The sequence below is a fragment of the Chelmon rostratus genome, chromosome 8 (assembly GCF_017976325.1).
Source record: "Chelmon rostratus isolate fCheRos1 chromosome 8, fCheRos1.pri, whole genome shotgun sequence".
Lineage (NCBI taxonomy): Eukaryota > Metazoa > Chordata > Actinopteri > Chaetodontiformes > Chaetodontidae > Chelmon > Chelmon rostratus.
This window is the reverse complement of record NC_055665.1, coordinates 5,585,836-5,602,180: the sequence shown is the minus strand read 5'-3', so window position 1 is coordinate 5,602,180 and position 16,345 is coordinate 5,585,836. Positions and strand designations below refer to the sequence as shown.

Below are 16,345 nucleotides of genomic sequence, written 5' to 3'. Positions count from 1 at the left end.
CTCTCCCCTCTCACCCCCTGTCAGCTGACTTCGTCCCCCTCCCAGCTGCTGCATGTGCACCACTCTCACACTAGTTTAGCAACAAAACACCATGAGCTGCATGTAGCTTAAAGGAGCATTTCAGCATAATGGGATCAACTAGTTCTATTCATACCCATTTATGTGGCAGTCACACATACACCTGTTCAACATAATTCAACAGCCCTGTGATGCAGGCTTTGTGAAGTTTACAATGTTTAATTCTTGTCCAGGCTGAGCCAGCTGTAGTTTTTAGCCACGTTAGCAGTGCAGCAGTCGTTCAGTTCACGCTATTGAGATATCTCAATAACTGTTGCACGAACTTCTGTGCAGACATTCATGGTTCCCAGATGATATAGCCTGATGACATTGGTGTTGTTTTGTGAAATATATAGACAACCAATGGATAAATTGCCTTGAAATTTTGTAACAATATTCATGTTCCCCTCAGGATGAGTTGTAATTATTTTGATATTCTCTTAACATTAAGTACCAACTGAAAATTTGGTCCAATTGCAGTACCTTGATTTAAGTCTAAATACCTGCAAAACCAACACCATGCCCATGAGCCTCAGCTGTATCTTTTTTAGTGCAAATTAGCAGTTGTTGCTGCAGGATGCTAACATGCTAAGCTAAGATGATGTTATGGAAGATGGTGTCATATTAGCATGCTACATACCAAATGACATTTTTGTTCCATTCAAAGCTTCTATTGACTTTTTAATATGAAATTCCTGTCATATTTTCCCACCCCCCAAGATATCCTATAACAAAATTTGAATAAAGCAAATAATCGGATTAAAGGAGTAAGAGCCAAAATACATTTTCTTTGTTCGTGTGGTTATATAATGGGACTGTATGGAGCTGTTGGATTGCTGCAGGCCATCCTGTTCATACAGGTGTGTGCCTACCTTTGTGGGGGGGGGGGGGGTTGGCCGTAGTGAAAATGTTGTTTTTGAAAGGCTAAATGCTGACAAGTATGGACTGAAGCAGAATATTTCATTAGATAATAACATGTTGTGAGTTTAGGAGATGATCCATCCATCCTTTCTCACTAAATTTCTCAATCAAGTCTTATTTGTGTTGACCAGCATTATATGATACAGGTGTTTACCTTATCAATCCACCGTTAGCTCCCACTGGTTTTAACACAGTGATCTGTCTCTATTGGGTTTTCTAATGAGATAAACTGGCTGTACTTTATTTTTTACCACAAAGAAAAGCCTAAAGATTTGTCTGTCTATGCCTTTACATACATTTTAATATATGTTCTTAAAATTAGAGCAAATATAGTGCAGGTGTCTCGCGTACAGGAGGAACATAAGGCGTATGATTTGATAAAACCCTCAAGTGATTAAGGTTATGATTTCATTTTGCACGGTTTGATCTGCTGGAATGAAGGACTGTAGAAACTCCTTCAAACACCACACTGAAGATAACCTCCAGCACAGTCTGAATGTTAAGCAGGTTCCTGCTGGCTGTGAGCTCTTCTGTAATCCAATAAACACTTTTGTCAAGGCGGTATCGGAGCTTAAATTGTCACTGGTAGATGTAAAGCCATGTGTTGCTGCTAACTGCTGGTGTTAACCCTTTAATGCTCGTCTTTATGGCTCCTCGCAGACTTACAAGCTTGTTAAATGATTAATTTATTTGGTTCTAAAAACTTAATGTTTCTTTTTTCAGATTCGCGCAAGATTAATGAACACGTCTCCACCTCAAACTGATTACTTTGCTTGTTAGTAGAGAAAGAAGACAGTTTGGTACTAATAATCTGATGTAATAATTCACTTTCACTCAAGCATTGATGCACTGCCAAGCATAAAGATGTGTAGCTCTTCTCAGCCTCATTCATCAGTTTAAATCATGTATTTGTACTGAAAGATGATGCCCAAACAGAAAGCATTATTCTTATAATGTTTCTGCGCAATAAAATGAGAGATCAAGTTGAAGAAAAAGGAAAAAATAGAAAAAGATGAATTAGAAATTGGCATGAAGTGAAGCTAAGCACCTGCTAGCATAGAAATGGGACATAATAATTACATTTAATTAAAGACAAATTAGCTATTAAATCATGGTAATTATGTTCAACGAATATGACAAATTCAACCCAATATAATGATTTGTGACAGCAGATGTAAATGTAATTTTCAGTTTCATGAGGCAACACATAAATAAAATCCCAAAATTGCAATGAAATGCTGGTTAACAGCAGTATGATGTCGTCCTGAGGCATTAACCCAAGTATTGTGTTGAATTCCTCTTTTTAAAGCAGAATAATACAGTTTGAAGGCTGTAAGCTCAGCAACTAAACAGGTACAACACCTTTTTTGCTGACAGTGAACAAGACTCAACATGATTCACTGGGCTTGTGAAAGTCCTGAATCTTTTTACTGACAGTAAATGTGAGCCTCTTTCAGTTTCATCTATTTATTTTGGTTATAACCTGCACCAAAATCCCACATACTTTTTTTTCCCTAATTGCCTACACTTAGTGGCATGTAATTCATCGTCCTACGCTGCAAACTTTATCCATCTGGCACCCGGCTAGGCTTACAGACAGCACAGTGCAGTATTTGGAAAAAGGAAAATGCCACATGGATCAGAGCACAGCTGAAAGAATTAGTCAATTAATCAATTGGCCAATCAAGAGAAAATTCATCTACAAGAATTTTGATAATTGGTTAATTTTTTTAGATCATTTTTTAAGCAAAAATGGCAAATATTTTATGAATTTTTAGGCTCTCATATTTGAGAATTAGCTGACTTCTCTGTGTTACATTATAGCAAACACATATTTTTCTATGTTATTAAAAATATTTTTCTAAATGTGTAGTCTTGTGGGGTTTCTCGGAATGAACATTTGTCACATTAGTTGTAATAATGACTATCAGTGTGTGATGCTCTGGAGCCTCTGTCAGCTCTTCCCTTTGGGAATGTTTCATTATATTCATCATATCATTATTTTTTCCATCCTTTTGATGGTTAACTAGAAATCCACCGTGAGGCGTCTCTTTGATTTTTCATGCAATGAACTGACAGAAATTCACAAATGGGACCAAATGAAAGAAGAAAACACATCAAGAGAGGCTACTGTTAGTGCAGCTATTACTCTTTTTGAAGGCTAGGATTAGCAACAAAAAAGTGTCTCATGAACTTGCAGCAACAGATTTATGAGGAAAACCCCACATGTGGTGTCAGTCAGTCATAAATCCTGTTCTGTTTTATTCATTTATTGATGCGTTTGATGCATCTGAATGCGTATCTGTGTGTGAATCTGAAAATGTAATGTACAGTATGGTTTGGTGCTAATAATGTAGCATTAGCAGTGGCTAAACTTTGGTGTGCATGCTGCAGACTGATGGAAAAAAACAAACAAAAAAACCCCCAAAAATGTGATAATAAAAGCCTGCACCTTTATTCCAGTGACTCAGCTTTCTGCATTCATTAACGATACCATAATGAAAACTGTCCTTTACCATTTAACATAGAAAATAGATAAAGTATAAACAGACTGAGATAAAGATACATCAAACATCTGAAGCAAAAAAATGGGCTCCTTCTATCAGGACTGGACTACTTAGTGTCAAACATGGCAACATGGTGACCAGTGACACCATGTAACTAATACATTTACTCATGTGCTGTCCTTCAGGACAATTCTGAGCTACTTGTGCTTTATTTTCTTAGTTTTCCTGATTTCTTCTCATTCCCTCTTCCATTCTTAGCATCTGTGTGTGTGTGTGTGTGTGTGTGTGTGTGTGTGTGTGTGTGTGTGTGTGTGTGTGTGTGTGTGTGCGCATGTGTGTGGGCTACTTAAACCTGACAGGATGAGAAAGGTGGTGAGTTGAGAGCATGAAATGAAAAGCACTAAAGAGGGGAGCCCCTGAAGACGAAGCAGCAGCACCTTCACCACCAGGAAGCATTTGGGTCTCAGCTGTTCAATAACCTGAGTGTAAGTCTGGTTCTACATCACGAATGAAAATGAGTTTCAACCCCGACATGCTCGGCAGAGACATTTGACAGAAACAGCTACAGAACCGGCCACATCATCATCATCATCATCATCATCATCACCATCACAGGCCGAGATACGCTCACAAACCCAGCTAGAGTCAGACATCTCCATAGCCTGAGCTGAGGAATGCAAACAGCAACACTCTTTGGTCTTCAAAGCTCCCAGGTATGCTGGCAGACAGGTGGCAGTCAAACCCAAACACGGGGACAGGTCAGGGACAGGGCGAGACAATCAGAGGGACCACATACACACAGCAGACAAAATAATAACAGTAGCAGGGAAAAAAAGAGAGGTAGAGTGGGGGGAGAAGACAGCCATCGTACGGACTCGACGAGAGAAGAAGCAGTCTCACAGACCTGATCAGCGAAAATCCTGGTTTTTGGCTCAATCATGGGTCCTCCCCTTAACTCATCCTCCACAGCCATGAGTCTTGGAAGCAGAGAAAGAGGGAGAAAAAGAGAGAGGGGGGCAGGGGGAGGGAATGACAGAAAGAGAGGGGGGTATTATGAATTCAAGGTGATACTTGACAAGAAGTTGAGCAGGTGCAACTCCAACATCTTTCTCCACAACACCACACTGATACGACGCCGGTTACCTGGATCTCAAATCTGAGCGCCAAGCCTGATCGGCAGCTCAATCTTTTAAGCCCAAGCAAATGTTGAGCAGCAGTAACCAAGCCCTGCTTTCTGAGGCACTGCCAGTGTTCACTGGTGGAGCCTTTTTCTCTTCGCACCCCCCATGGGATTCATCAAAGCATTTTTACCCAATTTAAGGTGTTTTCCAAGTGCAATTACAGCCAACTGTGGACAATTACGCTCGGCTATGTGAAGTGAATGGTTCAGTAACAGATCGCCATCATCCCCAGGGAATTGCCCGTCTTACGTAACATGGACTGACCAAGGCACTGGTGGAAAATCCTTTGACTAATCATTTCAAAGATATGAGCGCGCTCGCTGCTGCAGTTTCCACGAGCCGCCAGACAGTGCAGGTTTCCCAGCTCTCCTGATTATCCAAGTGCCAGGGATTTACTCCAGATAGGGTCATTTCAGGATATTTCTCACACCTTGCAGTTGCACAGCCAACTGGCTAAACTGTGAATATTGTTATGGTGGTGATAAAATGCCAAATAGAAGTTAGTGTGAATAAAAAAAAAGTCCTTTTCCCTTGATAGATTTCATTGGATTGACTTTCCGTACATATGTTTTACAAGAGTTTACAGCAGGAGCATAAACACCCTTGCAATTTGTTGACATGAAATAGGCTTTCTGGAATATTACCCCTTTATAATGGTGCACCAAGGAGTAGCTTTGCAAATGCATGTAAATTTGTTCAGATGACCAGAACGATTGTCGCTCGAGCGTTCATTCGGCCACTAAGCCAATCAGATAGCTGACAGCCACCATGTTTCAGTGCAGAATAAATACACCACCAGTCAAGTCATATTGTGTCACTTGTATCACGGCGACTTCCAGCACATTCATATCGTTTTATTCACAACACAGAGAGGCACATGTTCGACAATAAAGAACGAAAATCCACAAGGTGAAGTTTCAAACATAGGTGTTTGGATGTTTTATTCCATAAATAATGTACAGTGTTGAGAGTTATTTTACAAAAGAAGAGAATAGGAAAAGAAAAGAATCAATCACACTGTAAGCACAGACAGAAATATAAGCACTGTCCCAAAAAACAATGGAATGTAACATGGGTATACAGCATTAAGATTCTGACATGACTTCAAGAGGCAGACAATGATTCATGTGGGTGATATGTTACAAAAAAAAAAAAAGGTTAAGCTTTTCATAAGCAGTTGTACTTCAAGTAGTGTGCTTTTGAGGTCAAGTCGTACATGTAGTCAAAACAATGTGTGTATCTACCGACATGAGGTCACAATGTCTGAATATTCTGCTACAGAGAAAAAAGGCCAGAGACAAAGGTGTCAAATAGGATGTAAAGTTAATGTAAAGTCAACGGAAATAAATAAAAAAAAACAGACCTGGATCAAACAGCAGCTGCAAATACTTTCTTTTGATGCCAACAAGTGCAACACGTAGTCCGGGTGTTTGGCTGACAACTTACCTCTCAACACCTGATTGGTTTTGATGCCGCGCCCCCACCGCCCGACTGCTTTAAACCAACTGAGAACTATTTGCAACCATTTGACGCAGGTCTGTATAAAAGTGACTATAAACCCTTGGCTGTTGCTACAAGCCATGTCAATCAGACCAATATTGATCACACACACATCAAGCCAAAACTCATCACCACTATGAATTCATTTGCAAGATTTAAACAGAAGTTTTGCCGTAGTACAATCTATACAGCCTATCAATATATTCTTGCTACAGACACCAGAATATTATCTATATCTCTGGAGAGGGAAAAAGAAAATAAGATGGTTGCCCTTCTAATGATAATATTTAAATCATACCGTGACTGCATAAGTTCATGACAGTACTGTCTAGCTTTCTTTAACAACTATTCTGATCACCATGTCACTGGACACCACCAATGACGGACTGCAGGTCAAAAGTTATACCAAGCATATACAGCAAAATCATACAGATATGAGAAAATCTTTTTTGCTCTAATTAATAAATAATATCCATTTGCAGTCTTTCATTTAAAATGCAGATAAATTCACAAACATCATACAGATAAGCCAAAAACAGGTTGGGAACTTAAGAACACACTTTGCAGAAGATACTGTTGTCAAAGAGTCACGTCATTGTTGTCATGTTGTCTCTGTGGTGGTTTGCACTTTACAGTATTCCAGGTCTTTATTTTTTCTGTTTAGATACTGTGGATGGCACCTGGTAAAATATTTTGGCAGGAAGTTACTGTTTCTGTATGTACACAGGATGCATACGATATACCTCAGCAGGATCCTGCATGTGCATTTGCACAGACCGCACACGTAGACATATTGTATCTATTATTGCGCTTCTCCTGCTAAAAAGTTAGCTATTGCAAGGTTAAAATAATTATAATCTCACTCTCAATAGAATTCATATATATCTCATATATTATTATTGTTATGGCTCTTGCATCATAGACTTTAATATGCTATGGATTATAGTTAAAAATAGATTATTACTATGACAGGTACAATTAAGACCATAGATTTTTTTTCCCCTGCTGTAAACTCGCTGCATCTCTCCAGCATGAATTTGTTGCTCGGATCACAGCAAACAGCCAGGAGAAGATAAATAGTTTATATTTATAATTACCAAAATGCATTAAAATATTCTGACAACAAAAGGACAGCCTGTAGCCAACTAATGGGATCACCACCCGAAAGAAAAAATAGAGATACAAGTGCTACAGGTAAAGTGGATTCAGTGTTTTCAGTGGATTTAACCTAGCATGACTAAAACTCAGTGTTTGGCTTTGGTTTAAATTAGATTGTTGAGAACAAAAAGTGTATATCTGGTCTAATGACAGATGTTGGATTTGCTCTGAGCTTAAAGTAAAGTTTATGCACAGAACATTAAGGCTTCTCTGAAAGAAAATCTCTGACACTGAAACACACCGCTGAGTGTTTTAGTTCTGCAGATGAAGAGATATTTTCAAGGCTACATGGGAGCCATGAATTCAGGATCACATACGCTCCTTTTTGCAGAACCTGAGCTTGAATTTGCATCAACGTAATGTATTTGAGTGTGAAAATCCAACTTAAGAGTCAATTAGAGATGAACTAACATAAGGCTATGGTTACACTTGTCGTTTCGCTAAGATTTTGGAGTCCAATCAACCCGATATGATGGCCTGAGACCATGTTTCTTGGCATCCACTCGTCACATTACTCATGTCTGTGCGTTGAAATTAAAATGTGATGCACAAGCCTTGCAATGCAACTGATGGTATGATCTGGCTCAGTGAATAGTGAGTGAAATTGACTCGGAAGCATCCAGATCTGCTACTTAATTCATTCTCGTGTGGTCAGATGCTAAAAGCCACACAAGTTGCAAGTGTAAGCCTCAGAGATCCGTTTCCTGCATGCTATGCTTACTCACTTTAAGCTTACACTCCAGGGGAGCAATAATCAACGGTTTGGCTTTAAGTGCTCAGATAAAGTTTCTCAGTTATGTGGCATTTTTCCTTTATGCCTCATGCTTGAATCTCCATCATAGTCTGTGACTCTCTCCCCTCTTCATATTACACCATAGCATCGCATGAATGCAAAAAGAGAGAGCGAGGTATCGGTCCCCATGTTCACTCGGTAGAAAGATACATCAGCAGTCCTTCAGTGAACATGGTTCACCTTGATTTAAAATGGAAGAGCTAAAATTAAACCTTGGTCTTCCATTGTCCTGTGCCTGAAGGTCCAAAACAACATTTCGTGTTGCTTTAAAAAGTGCAGACATGTTTCTGAAGTTATCGAATTCTCAATCCTCTTGTGCTTTTACAATGCAATCTCGTGGGAGAGTCAACTGAAAGTTAAGCTAAGAGGAATCATCTGACATGATGCCGAGATCCAGTCAAAAGCTGTGTTCGTAAAAGTGGCTGATAAGTGCAACAGCACGAGGACATGGGAGGGGTTTTTTAGGGTGTTTTTTTTTTTTATACACGGTTAGGGCGTTAAAGATGCTTTCCCGTAAAAGACGAGCAGGACTGTCTCTGTCTTCATTCCATGTCTTCTTTCCTGGAGTGGGTTAGAAGTGGCAATATTCTCTGTCACAGATATCCACCCTTCAGTTGCAGACCACAGACTATCATAAGATGTGAACAAGAAAACATTGTGCTCTTTTCCTTACAGAGCCTTTTTATCTGAACCCTCTCCACAATAAAGAATAAACAAAGCTAAATTTGGGCAGCATTGCTTATGTGCAGTCACACTTAAAATGCTCAAGGAATCCACAGCAAACATTTGGTTTTCGTGCCTGCATACAACTGAGGTTCAATCAATACTCCACTCTTTTCCCATCAACTACTTAATTTTGTGGTCAATCAATGAAAACTAAAGACTGCACTCCAAATCTGCACCATTACAATTTCACACAAGCACTCAATAAATTAGGGACTCAGCTGGAGCTCTCCGCAGACATCCCAATATGATGCTCTTGAACAACAAGTAAACCATGTTGTGAGGTTATGATAGCAGATTTGCTACAAGAAGAGCTTCGAGGATAATCAAAGACTCCTTTGTCCAGCTTAACTCAGCTGAAAAGAACCAACCGCCAAGGGAACATGCCCGGCAAGCTTATCAAAGAAGATCTCTGTCTTCCTTGTAATAGTCTCACATTTAATTTGTCACTCATTACATGTGTGCAGCTTTGGCTTTCAATATACTGTACAGCTCCCTGCCTTCCTCCCAGGGCTGTCGTGCTTAATGAAACTGGAACAACCTCCTACCCTCCAATACTCTTTGCAAGATAACAACCCCTGTAAATAGAGTCATATTCCAAAATGTAGTATATGTATCTCAGGAAAGAACATCACTGCTTCAAGAGTCGCTCTTGTTAAATAGAATCCAGTGAGCTGAAGTTGTACTTCTGCTTCTGCGTACTGCTCAGAAGTATAATACATTTTCATTAATGTTAGCAATCTTTATCTGAGAGAATATGACACTTTTAGAAGAAAACTCATAGAGTCTATTCACCAATAAACAAAGATAAAGTCAATGTGGCCCGCCAGTGGCCTCCCTATAAAAACCACATGACGTCTTAGCTGTCTTTCGCCCTCCATCCCAACAACAGCCTCCATTTACCTGCTAATTATCCCTTTAATTTGGGAGTCTTTCTCCACTTGCTGTTGCCGTAGCCTCCTCTCACTGTCGTCGAGCCGATTCTGGTACTGTAGGAGGATCTTATTGGTCTGCTGCTCCTGCGTGAGGAGCCTCCGCTCGTACTCCTCCAGCTTCTTGTGGGACATGAGCAGGCGCTCCTTCAGGGAGTTGATCTCCTCCTCGTACTCCCGTACCTGAGGCGGACATATGGAGGGGATGCTAAATTAGAGGTGTTTAAAGCGGGTTAGGGTTTACATGCCTTGATTTCTGAGCCGGCTGGTGGGTTTGAAAGTAGAAAACCACCTCCAAATATTTAAAAGTGGCTGTTGCATGAAGGCTGATGTACAGCGGATATAGCAAACACTGAAACAGAGTTATGAACACTTGGCTGATGGCTCTTGTTTCCCACACTGTTTGAGACCAGATCTGAGTGCCATCTGCTCAGCAATGATAGACATGACTCAATGTTCCTCTGCGTTTTACAAAGCACGATCGAAGGTCTTTTAATTTAAAGGCCGATTCTTAAAAGTGCTACCTACCCTGTCCATGCGTGACTCATCCATGCTCTTTGAGTACTCCTTCAGTTTGAACTCTTCACGGTCAATCCGCGAACTTTCAATGTCGGCCGACAGATGAGGCATGTTGGAGACCCAGGCCACTGTTCGCTCATTGGCTGGGGTCGGGGGATTGAGGGTGGATGGAGACTGGGAGAAATAGAAAGAAAGGCCAGCACACTAAGAATGAGAACATGAGTTCTTAAGCAGACACGGGTCATTTTCATAATGATTTTGTGCAGGACTTTTATGCAAAGTGCATCAGAGCTTGGACCCTGGTGGGACTCAAGCAATTATTTCTGACAATGTTAATGGCGGGCTCTACTCAACGAGCCACGCACACAATTTAAAGCCGAATACAGTCACTGACGTCTCACACACACTGCTGCCATGAGCGGAAGTGCTGCTAGAAAAAAACAGAGCGAATAAAGAGAATAAAGCCAACTCAGAGTGTGCAGATGTTACCTGTTTGCTCATGGTGGGTTTGAGCAGGTGCTGTTGCTGTTGCTGAGACTGCTGTGGTGACTGCTGAGTGCTCTGACTCGTGGTTCCCTGTGGACTCTGGCTTTCCCTGACAGAGCTCTGCTGGTGGGGCAGGCCCGGGGCAGTGTTGTCTTTGACGGACAGCTGCCGGGACCCGTGCTGCCTGCCGCCGTAGCCGGACTCTGGTGACTGGAGGAGGTTCCCGCTCTGCGGTCGTGTTTTAGCCGGAGCAGCAGGTGCAGCGGCCGCGCTGACGGACAGCTGATGGGAGGTCTGGGACTTGACGCGCTGGGTGGGAGGCGGGGCAACAGAACTCTGGCGCATTGGTTGGACTGTAGAAGGGGGCGTGGTGGCCAGGGAGGAGTGGGAGGTGCCAGTCTGGGAGCTCATGCCCATCATTTGTTGTTGCTGCTGGAGGTTGTCCTTACAAAGAAAACAAGTAAATAATAATAAGTTAGCATTTTTACTTCGTGCTTCAGCTCTTTTTGGGGAAGACGATGCTGCTTTAAACCTTGTGGGCATTAAAAAATGCAGTCTGCAATGGTTCAGGTACAGGTGAGACAAGGGCTGCAACAGTTTGAGATTTTCATGGAACACTTACTGTCTCAGAATAATCCCAACTTCACAATATACAATATTGAACTATTATTATTATTATTGTTATTAGTTAAAGTGACCTTTAAAGGAATGAAAACAAAAGGGTTATTTTGGTTGCAACGATTTGCGAGATAATTAAATAAAATCCAGGAAGTTCAGTCTGAATGATGGATCGATGAGTTTGAAATCTTTAAAGTTGCATTTTTCTTCCCATATTTCCTGTCTGTCTACTGTCAGCTGTCAAATATGGGATGCAACTAATGATTATTTTCACTCTTGATTAATCTGCTGATTATCGGATTAATCTTTTGGTCTATGAAGTATCAGATCATGGTGAAAATGGTGGATCACAGCTTCCAAAAGCCCGAGCTGACATCTTCCCATTGCTTGTTTTGTCCAACCAGACGGATTCAGTTTAACAGTGAAGCTGGATTAAGAGAAGGCCATTTTTGATTGAAAAATGCTGATTCATTGACTTGATCTTATTCAGTTTCTGTCATTTGACTAATATATTAATTGAATAATTGCTTCAGCCAAATGAATTTCTTTTTTAATTAATTCATAGAGAAAATATACCAAATATTCTCTGTTTTTTGGGTGATTGGTTGGACAACACAAACAACCTGAGGATGTCACAATGGCCTCTTGGGAATTTGTGATGGCTGTTTTTCACAATTTTCTATTGTTTTTTATGCACGAAACGAAAAATAATGAATCAAGTAAACGATAACAAAGTGCTACATCTATCAGAATGTAAAAATAAATTAAAAGAGACATAAAAATCTGCACATAGTGGCCTGAAGATGTCATGAGAAGACAATGAACACACATGTACCTGCACTTGCATGGACATCTGCCTGCGTCCATATTCAGCCCTGCTGTAGTCGTCGCTGTAGCTGTGCGAGTGGATGATGCTGGGTTGGCCCAGGTGACCGTCCCTGGTCCTGAGGGTGGACAGGTCCTCACTGCGAGAGAACCCCCCATGGGCGAACTGTGGGATGTAGGCCTGGTGAGAGGGCTCAGGGTCTGGGGCCAGGAGCAGGGGTGCTTGGGGTTGAGCCCGGCTGTGCTGGTGGTGGAGCTGTTGCTGTTGAGGCCCATCAGCGGTCGCCAGATGAAAGAGTGGATTCTGGAAGGAAAGCGGGTAGCGCATGGCGGCGGCCTGCTGTTGCTGCTGCTGGGATAGCGAGTCGGTGGTGGTGCCCATCTGGCTCAGCTGGCTCAGCCGAAGGCCGCCGGACATGCTGGAGCCGCCAGAGCCAGCTGACAACCTCCCACCGGCCCGCAGCTGGCTGCTCAGGCCCGACCCCAGGCCGCCACCGCCTCCGCTGCTCAGCCCTCCGAAGCTGCCCATGCCGGCGATGGAGGCCTGGGAGGAGTTGAGCATGTCCACCGACTGCAGGTTAGACACGCTGTTCATTCGGGAATCCTGGAGGTCCATCATAGATACGCTTTTATTGACACTGAGCACCTAAATAATAAGGGATATGAGAGGCTAGTGTGCCCCCTGTTATTATGTATGTTAGGTGGCCACGGATGATATGGGTGAGGGTGGTGCGGGTGTTTTTACCGCGAGGCCTGGATATCGGAATGCCTCAAAGTATTTCCCAGGAAATACCGCTAGGATGAGTTGCGTGGTGAATCAGTGGAAAAAAAGCAGATGTCATGATATACTACAGCCTCGATCACACGATGGCAGATTCTATTAAGTATGACTAACATGCACGTCATACTAACCTCACTTTGATAAAGATAAACCTAGCGGATGGGATGATGATTCCCCAAATCAGCGTGATAAAACTCACCTTAGGGTCTGGTTCCGTGATGTCCGAGCTGCTCGTACAGTAGGCTGGGCTGGATCGGGCCAGGGGAGGGCGCGATACGTAAAACATGTCTTTGGAGGATGCTCGATGGGGGTGGTCACGGTCCTGAAAACTCATCTGGGAGCGGGATGGCATGACCCCTCCGGTGGAGGTGGGGGAAGGCAAGCGAGTGATATCTATAGAGCTGGAGAACAGCAGTGAGTAAGGCCAACAATAGCTGAAGATAGAGCCTACGAGGTGATCAAAGCTGCAACGATTAGCTGATAGATCGATCAGACAATAATATGCAACAATTTTGGTAACTGATTAATCATTTAGAGTCATTTTTCAATCGAAAATGCAAAAATTGTGCAGGTGCAGCTTCTCCAATGTGAATATTTATTGGTTTCCTCCAATCTTGTTCAAAAGTAAATAAAATCTTTTCAGGTTTTGGAGTAATGGGCAGACAAAAGAAGACGTCACTTTGGGCTGTGAAAAGCTAATAGATCAATCAACAGAAAAAATAATCGACATATTAATCAATGACGGAAAGCTTTACAGCAGGCATCTCAAACCGGTTCCATAAAGGGCCGCGTGGCTGCAGGTTTTCATTCCAACCCAGGAGGAGCACATCAGGCCAACCAATCAACATCAAGGGATCACTTAGTTATCAGCTGAAGACTGAGATCAGCTGATTAATTGATTCCAGCCTGGTGTGTTCCTCCTTGGTTGGAATGAAAACTTGCAGCCACGCGGCCCTTTATGGAACCGGTTTGAGATGCCTGCTTTACAGTAATGTGATTACTTTTTTCAGAAACAAGCTGGCTGGAGTTACAATTTAAAATTCAGTCATTGTATTGCAGTGAGTGATCCCAGTACTGCTCCATTACTGTAGAGGGTTCCACTTTATGGATCCATGAAAGGAAAAATGTGACTCCTGGTAACTCCAAAGTCTTCATGTGCGTCTCAGCTGGTTTGCTAATGTTAGCCTACATTCAGGACTTCTTCAGAGATGTTTGCAGGATTTACTGATCATCCAACGGCTACTATGTGACTGTGTGGAGGATTTGGAGTTGTTTAAAGGCACACAGACACAGCTCTAAAAGATGTTAAGTAATGAGGAATGAACTGCATTATTTTCTGCTAATTACTGAAGTGACGGTATTCCTTTTTCAGTGAGTTATGTATAATCAGTGATTAGACTTTTAGTGATGTGCCCAACACAGTTTGCAAATAATACAGTTTTCCTAAACATTGTTTTTCTTATTATATTTCAAATGACATAAAAACAACAACAGAGAAGTCACAGTTTCTGATGCAGAAGCAGTTGTTACGACGTCGCCTACCTGTTCAGATCCCTCATCATGAGATTTTGAAACTCGGATGAGATTCCCCGGTTGAAGCTCGGCCGTGATAGCAGCCTGTCTGTCTGCCTCTCCTGCACCCTGTCTGTCTGATGGCTGGGCTGCCTCTGGAGGTGGGGGTTACGCAAGGCCATACTGATGTCATTCAGGAGGCGAGGCAAAGGACCCAGTTTGATGATGGCATCCTGCAGTTAAAGGGAAAAGAAACAGAGCTTTGCTGCAGATTTAAAAAAATATTTTATTTTTGAGTTATCTAATGTAAGGCCTTTATTAAAATGCCATGTATCCACCTCCACTCACCTGCAGCTTGCAAGTTAATGACAGTTCAAGCCTGATTAATGACTTACAGCCACATTTAGCAAAAAAGTTTGAGGTGAAAGAACAGGGAGACATTTTTCATGCCAAACTGTTGAAATGCACCCTGAAATGGCAAATCCAGCCTGAGACTGGTTAACTTTGTCTTCACCATAAAGAAACCTACAGTTATATACAAGGGGTAGACACAACAACATGACATCCTACGCAATAAAATGCTATTCAGTGCAACGACTGTGAAATAACTTTGTCTGTTGTGCGCGGAAATTTAATTTAATTCAAACAGGTTTAGTACTGGACTGCATTATATCATAAAGTCTAACTCTTATTTCTTTCCCTTTTACATGAGAGGGTACGATGTTGCCGTTTAATGCCTGTGTGGGAAAATGATTAACCCTATAATGCCATGGGTATCATATTTGATACGTGCATTTCTGAAACGTTTTGCATTACCATATGGTAAAAACTTTGCTCAAAATGATACAAACAAAAATACATATTTGCAATTTTTTTTTTTATTTGTATTTTTTTTATTGTTAAAGGGCCAAATAAGAGTTCAAATAAAAAAAAGAGACAATTTTCTGACCATTATTTCTTGGGTCAGGCATTATAGGCTTAAAAAATACAGTTAAAAAAAAAAAAGATTAATTGATAAAAACTCAAGTTGTAATAAAAAGGAAAGAGATACTGTATGTAAAAATTGAATCTATCATTCAAATCTAAAAACAAAATAAAAAGTGACAAAAAATCCTAATGTTACAACTAGCTATTCATATTGCAAATAACACGTCTTATTTTGTAAAGAATTACAGAGTAAAATGGTATTTTATTCTGGCACAGATGATGTGTTGTGCATGTTTTACCTTGCTGAGCTGAGCCATGACCTCCCAGAGGAGACTGTGCAGTATGGACAGCTCCCTGCCGAGGTCAATGTATCCCTCAAAGCCGCCTGCATTGCTGACACTGTCCAGGTTGGAGATCTCATACAGGAACTGCTGCATGGAGCCCCACTCCATCTCTAAAAACTCATTCATGAAACACATGTACTCCTCTTTATTGCCAAACCTGCAGGTGGGAAAGAAGGAAGGCCAGATAAGCAGGTGGAGGGGATAAAAGAGAAGCAAAAGTAACAGAAAAAAAAGGTAGAAAAAGCCAGTGAGCAACACATGAGGTGAAATTAAATGTCATCTGCAGTGAGCACCTCTGATAGATCTTAAATTGAAGTTCTGCTCCTTACACATAAATGTCCACTGCTGTCTTATCAAGACCAAAACATTTAATACATTTTAGTGTGAATCCATGAATGTAAACAAATGTTTAAAATGAAACCTGCAACCTTTTACATATCACTTACTATGTGGCTATGAGTCAAATAAACCAAACTGAGACACATTTTACTTATAGCACAGACGTTCCTGTTTAAAAAAGCTATTTGTGGTCCGATGACTTGCAGCTACACTGATTTGTTG

At 41.4% G+C, this 16,345-nt stretch overlaps 1 protein-coding gene across 1 annotated transcript in view; it reads right to left on the bottom strand.

Annotated features, from left to right (window-relative positions):
• The window catches only part of syngap1b (synaptic Ras GTPase activating protein 1b), a 102,053-nt gene that overhangs the window by 8,037 nt on the left and 77,671 nt on the right, over positions 1–16,345 (bottom strand). Inside the window, exons 12-19 of the mRNA XM_041942928.1 lie at positions 15,740–15,941; positions 14,544–14,746; positions 13,201–13,402; positions 12,231–12,824; positions 10,772–11,221; positions 10,301–10,465; positions 9,744–9,955; positions 4,390–4,462 (exon numbers count right to left, since the gene is read on the bottom strand). Of these exons, the coding sequence (XP_041798862.1) occupies positions 4,390–4,462; positions 9,744–9,955; positions 10,301–10,465; positions 10,772–11,221; positions 12,231–12,824; positions 13,201–13,402; positions 14,544–14,746; positions 15,740–15,941 (2,101 nt within the window). The remainder of the gene's footprint in view (positions 1–4,389; positions 4,463–9,743; positions 9,956–10,300; positions 10,466–10,771; positions 11,222–12,230; positions 12,825–13,200; positions 13,403–14,543; positions 14,747–15,739; positions 15,942–16,345) is intronic.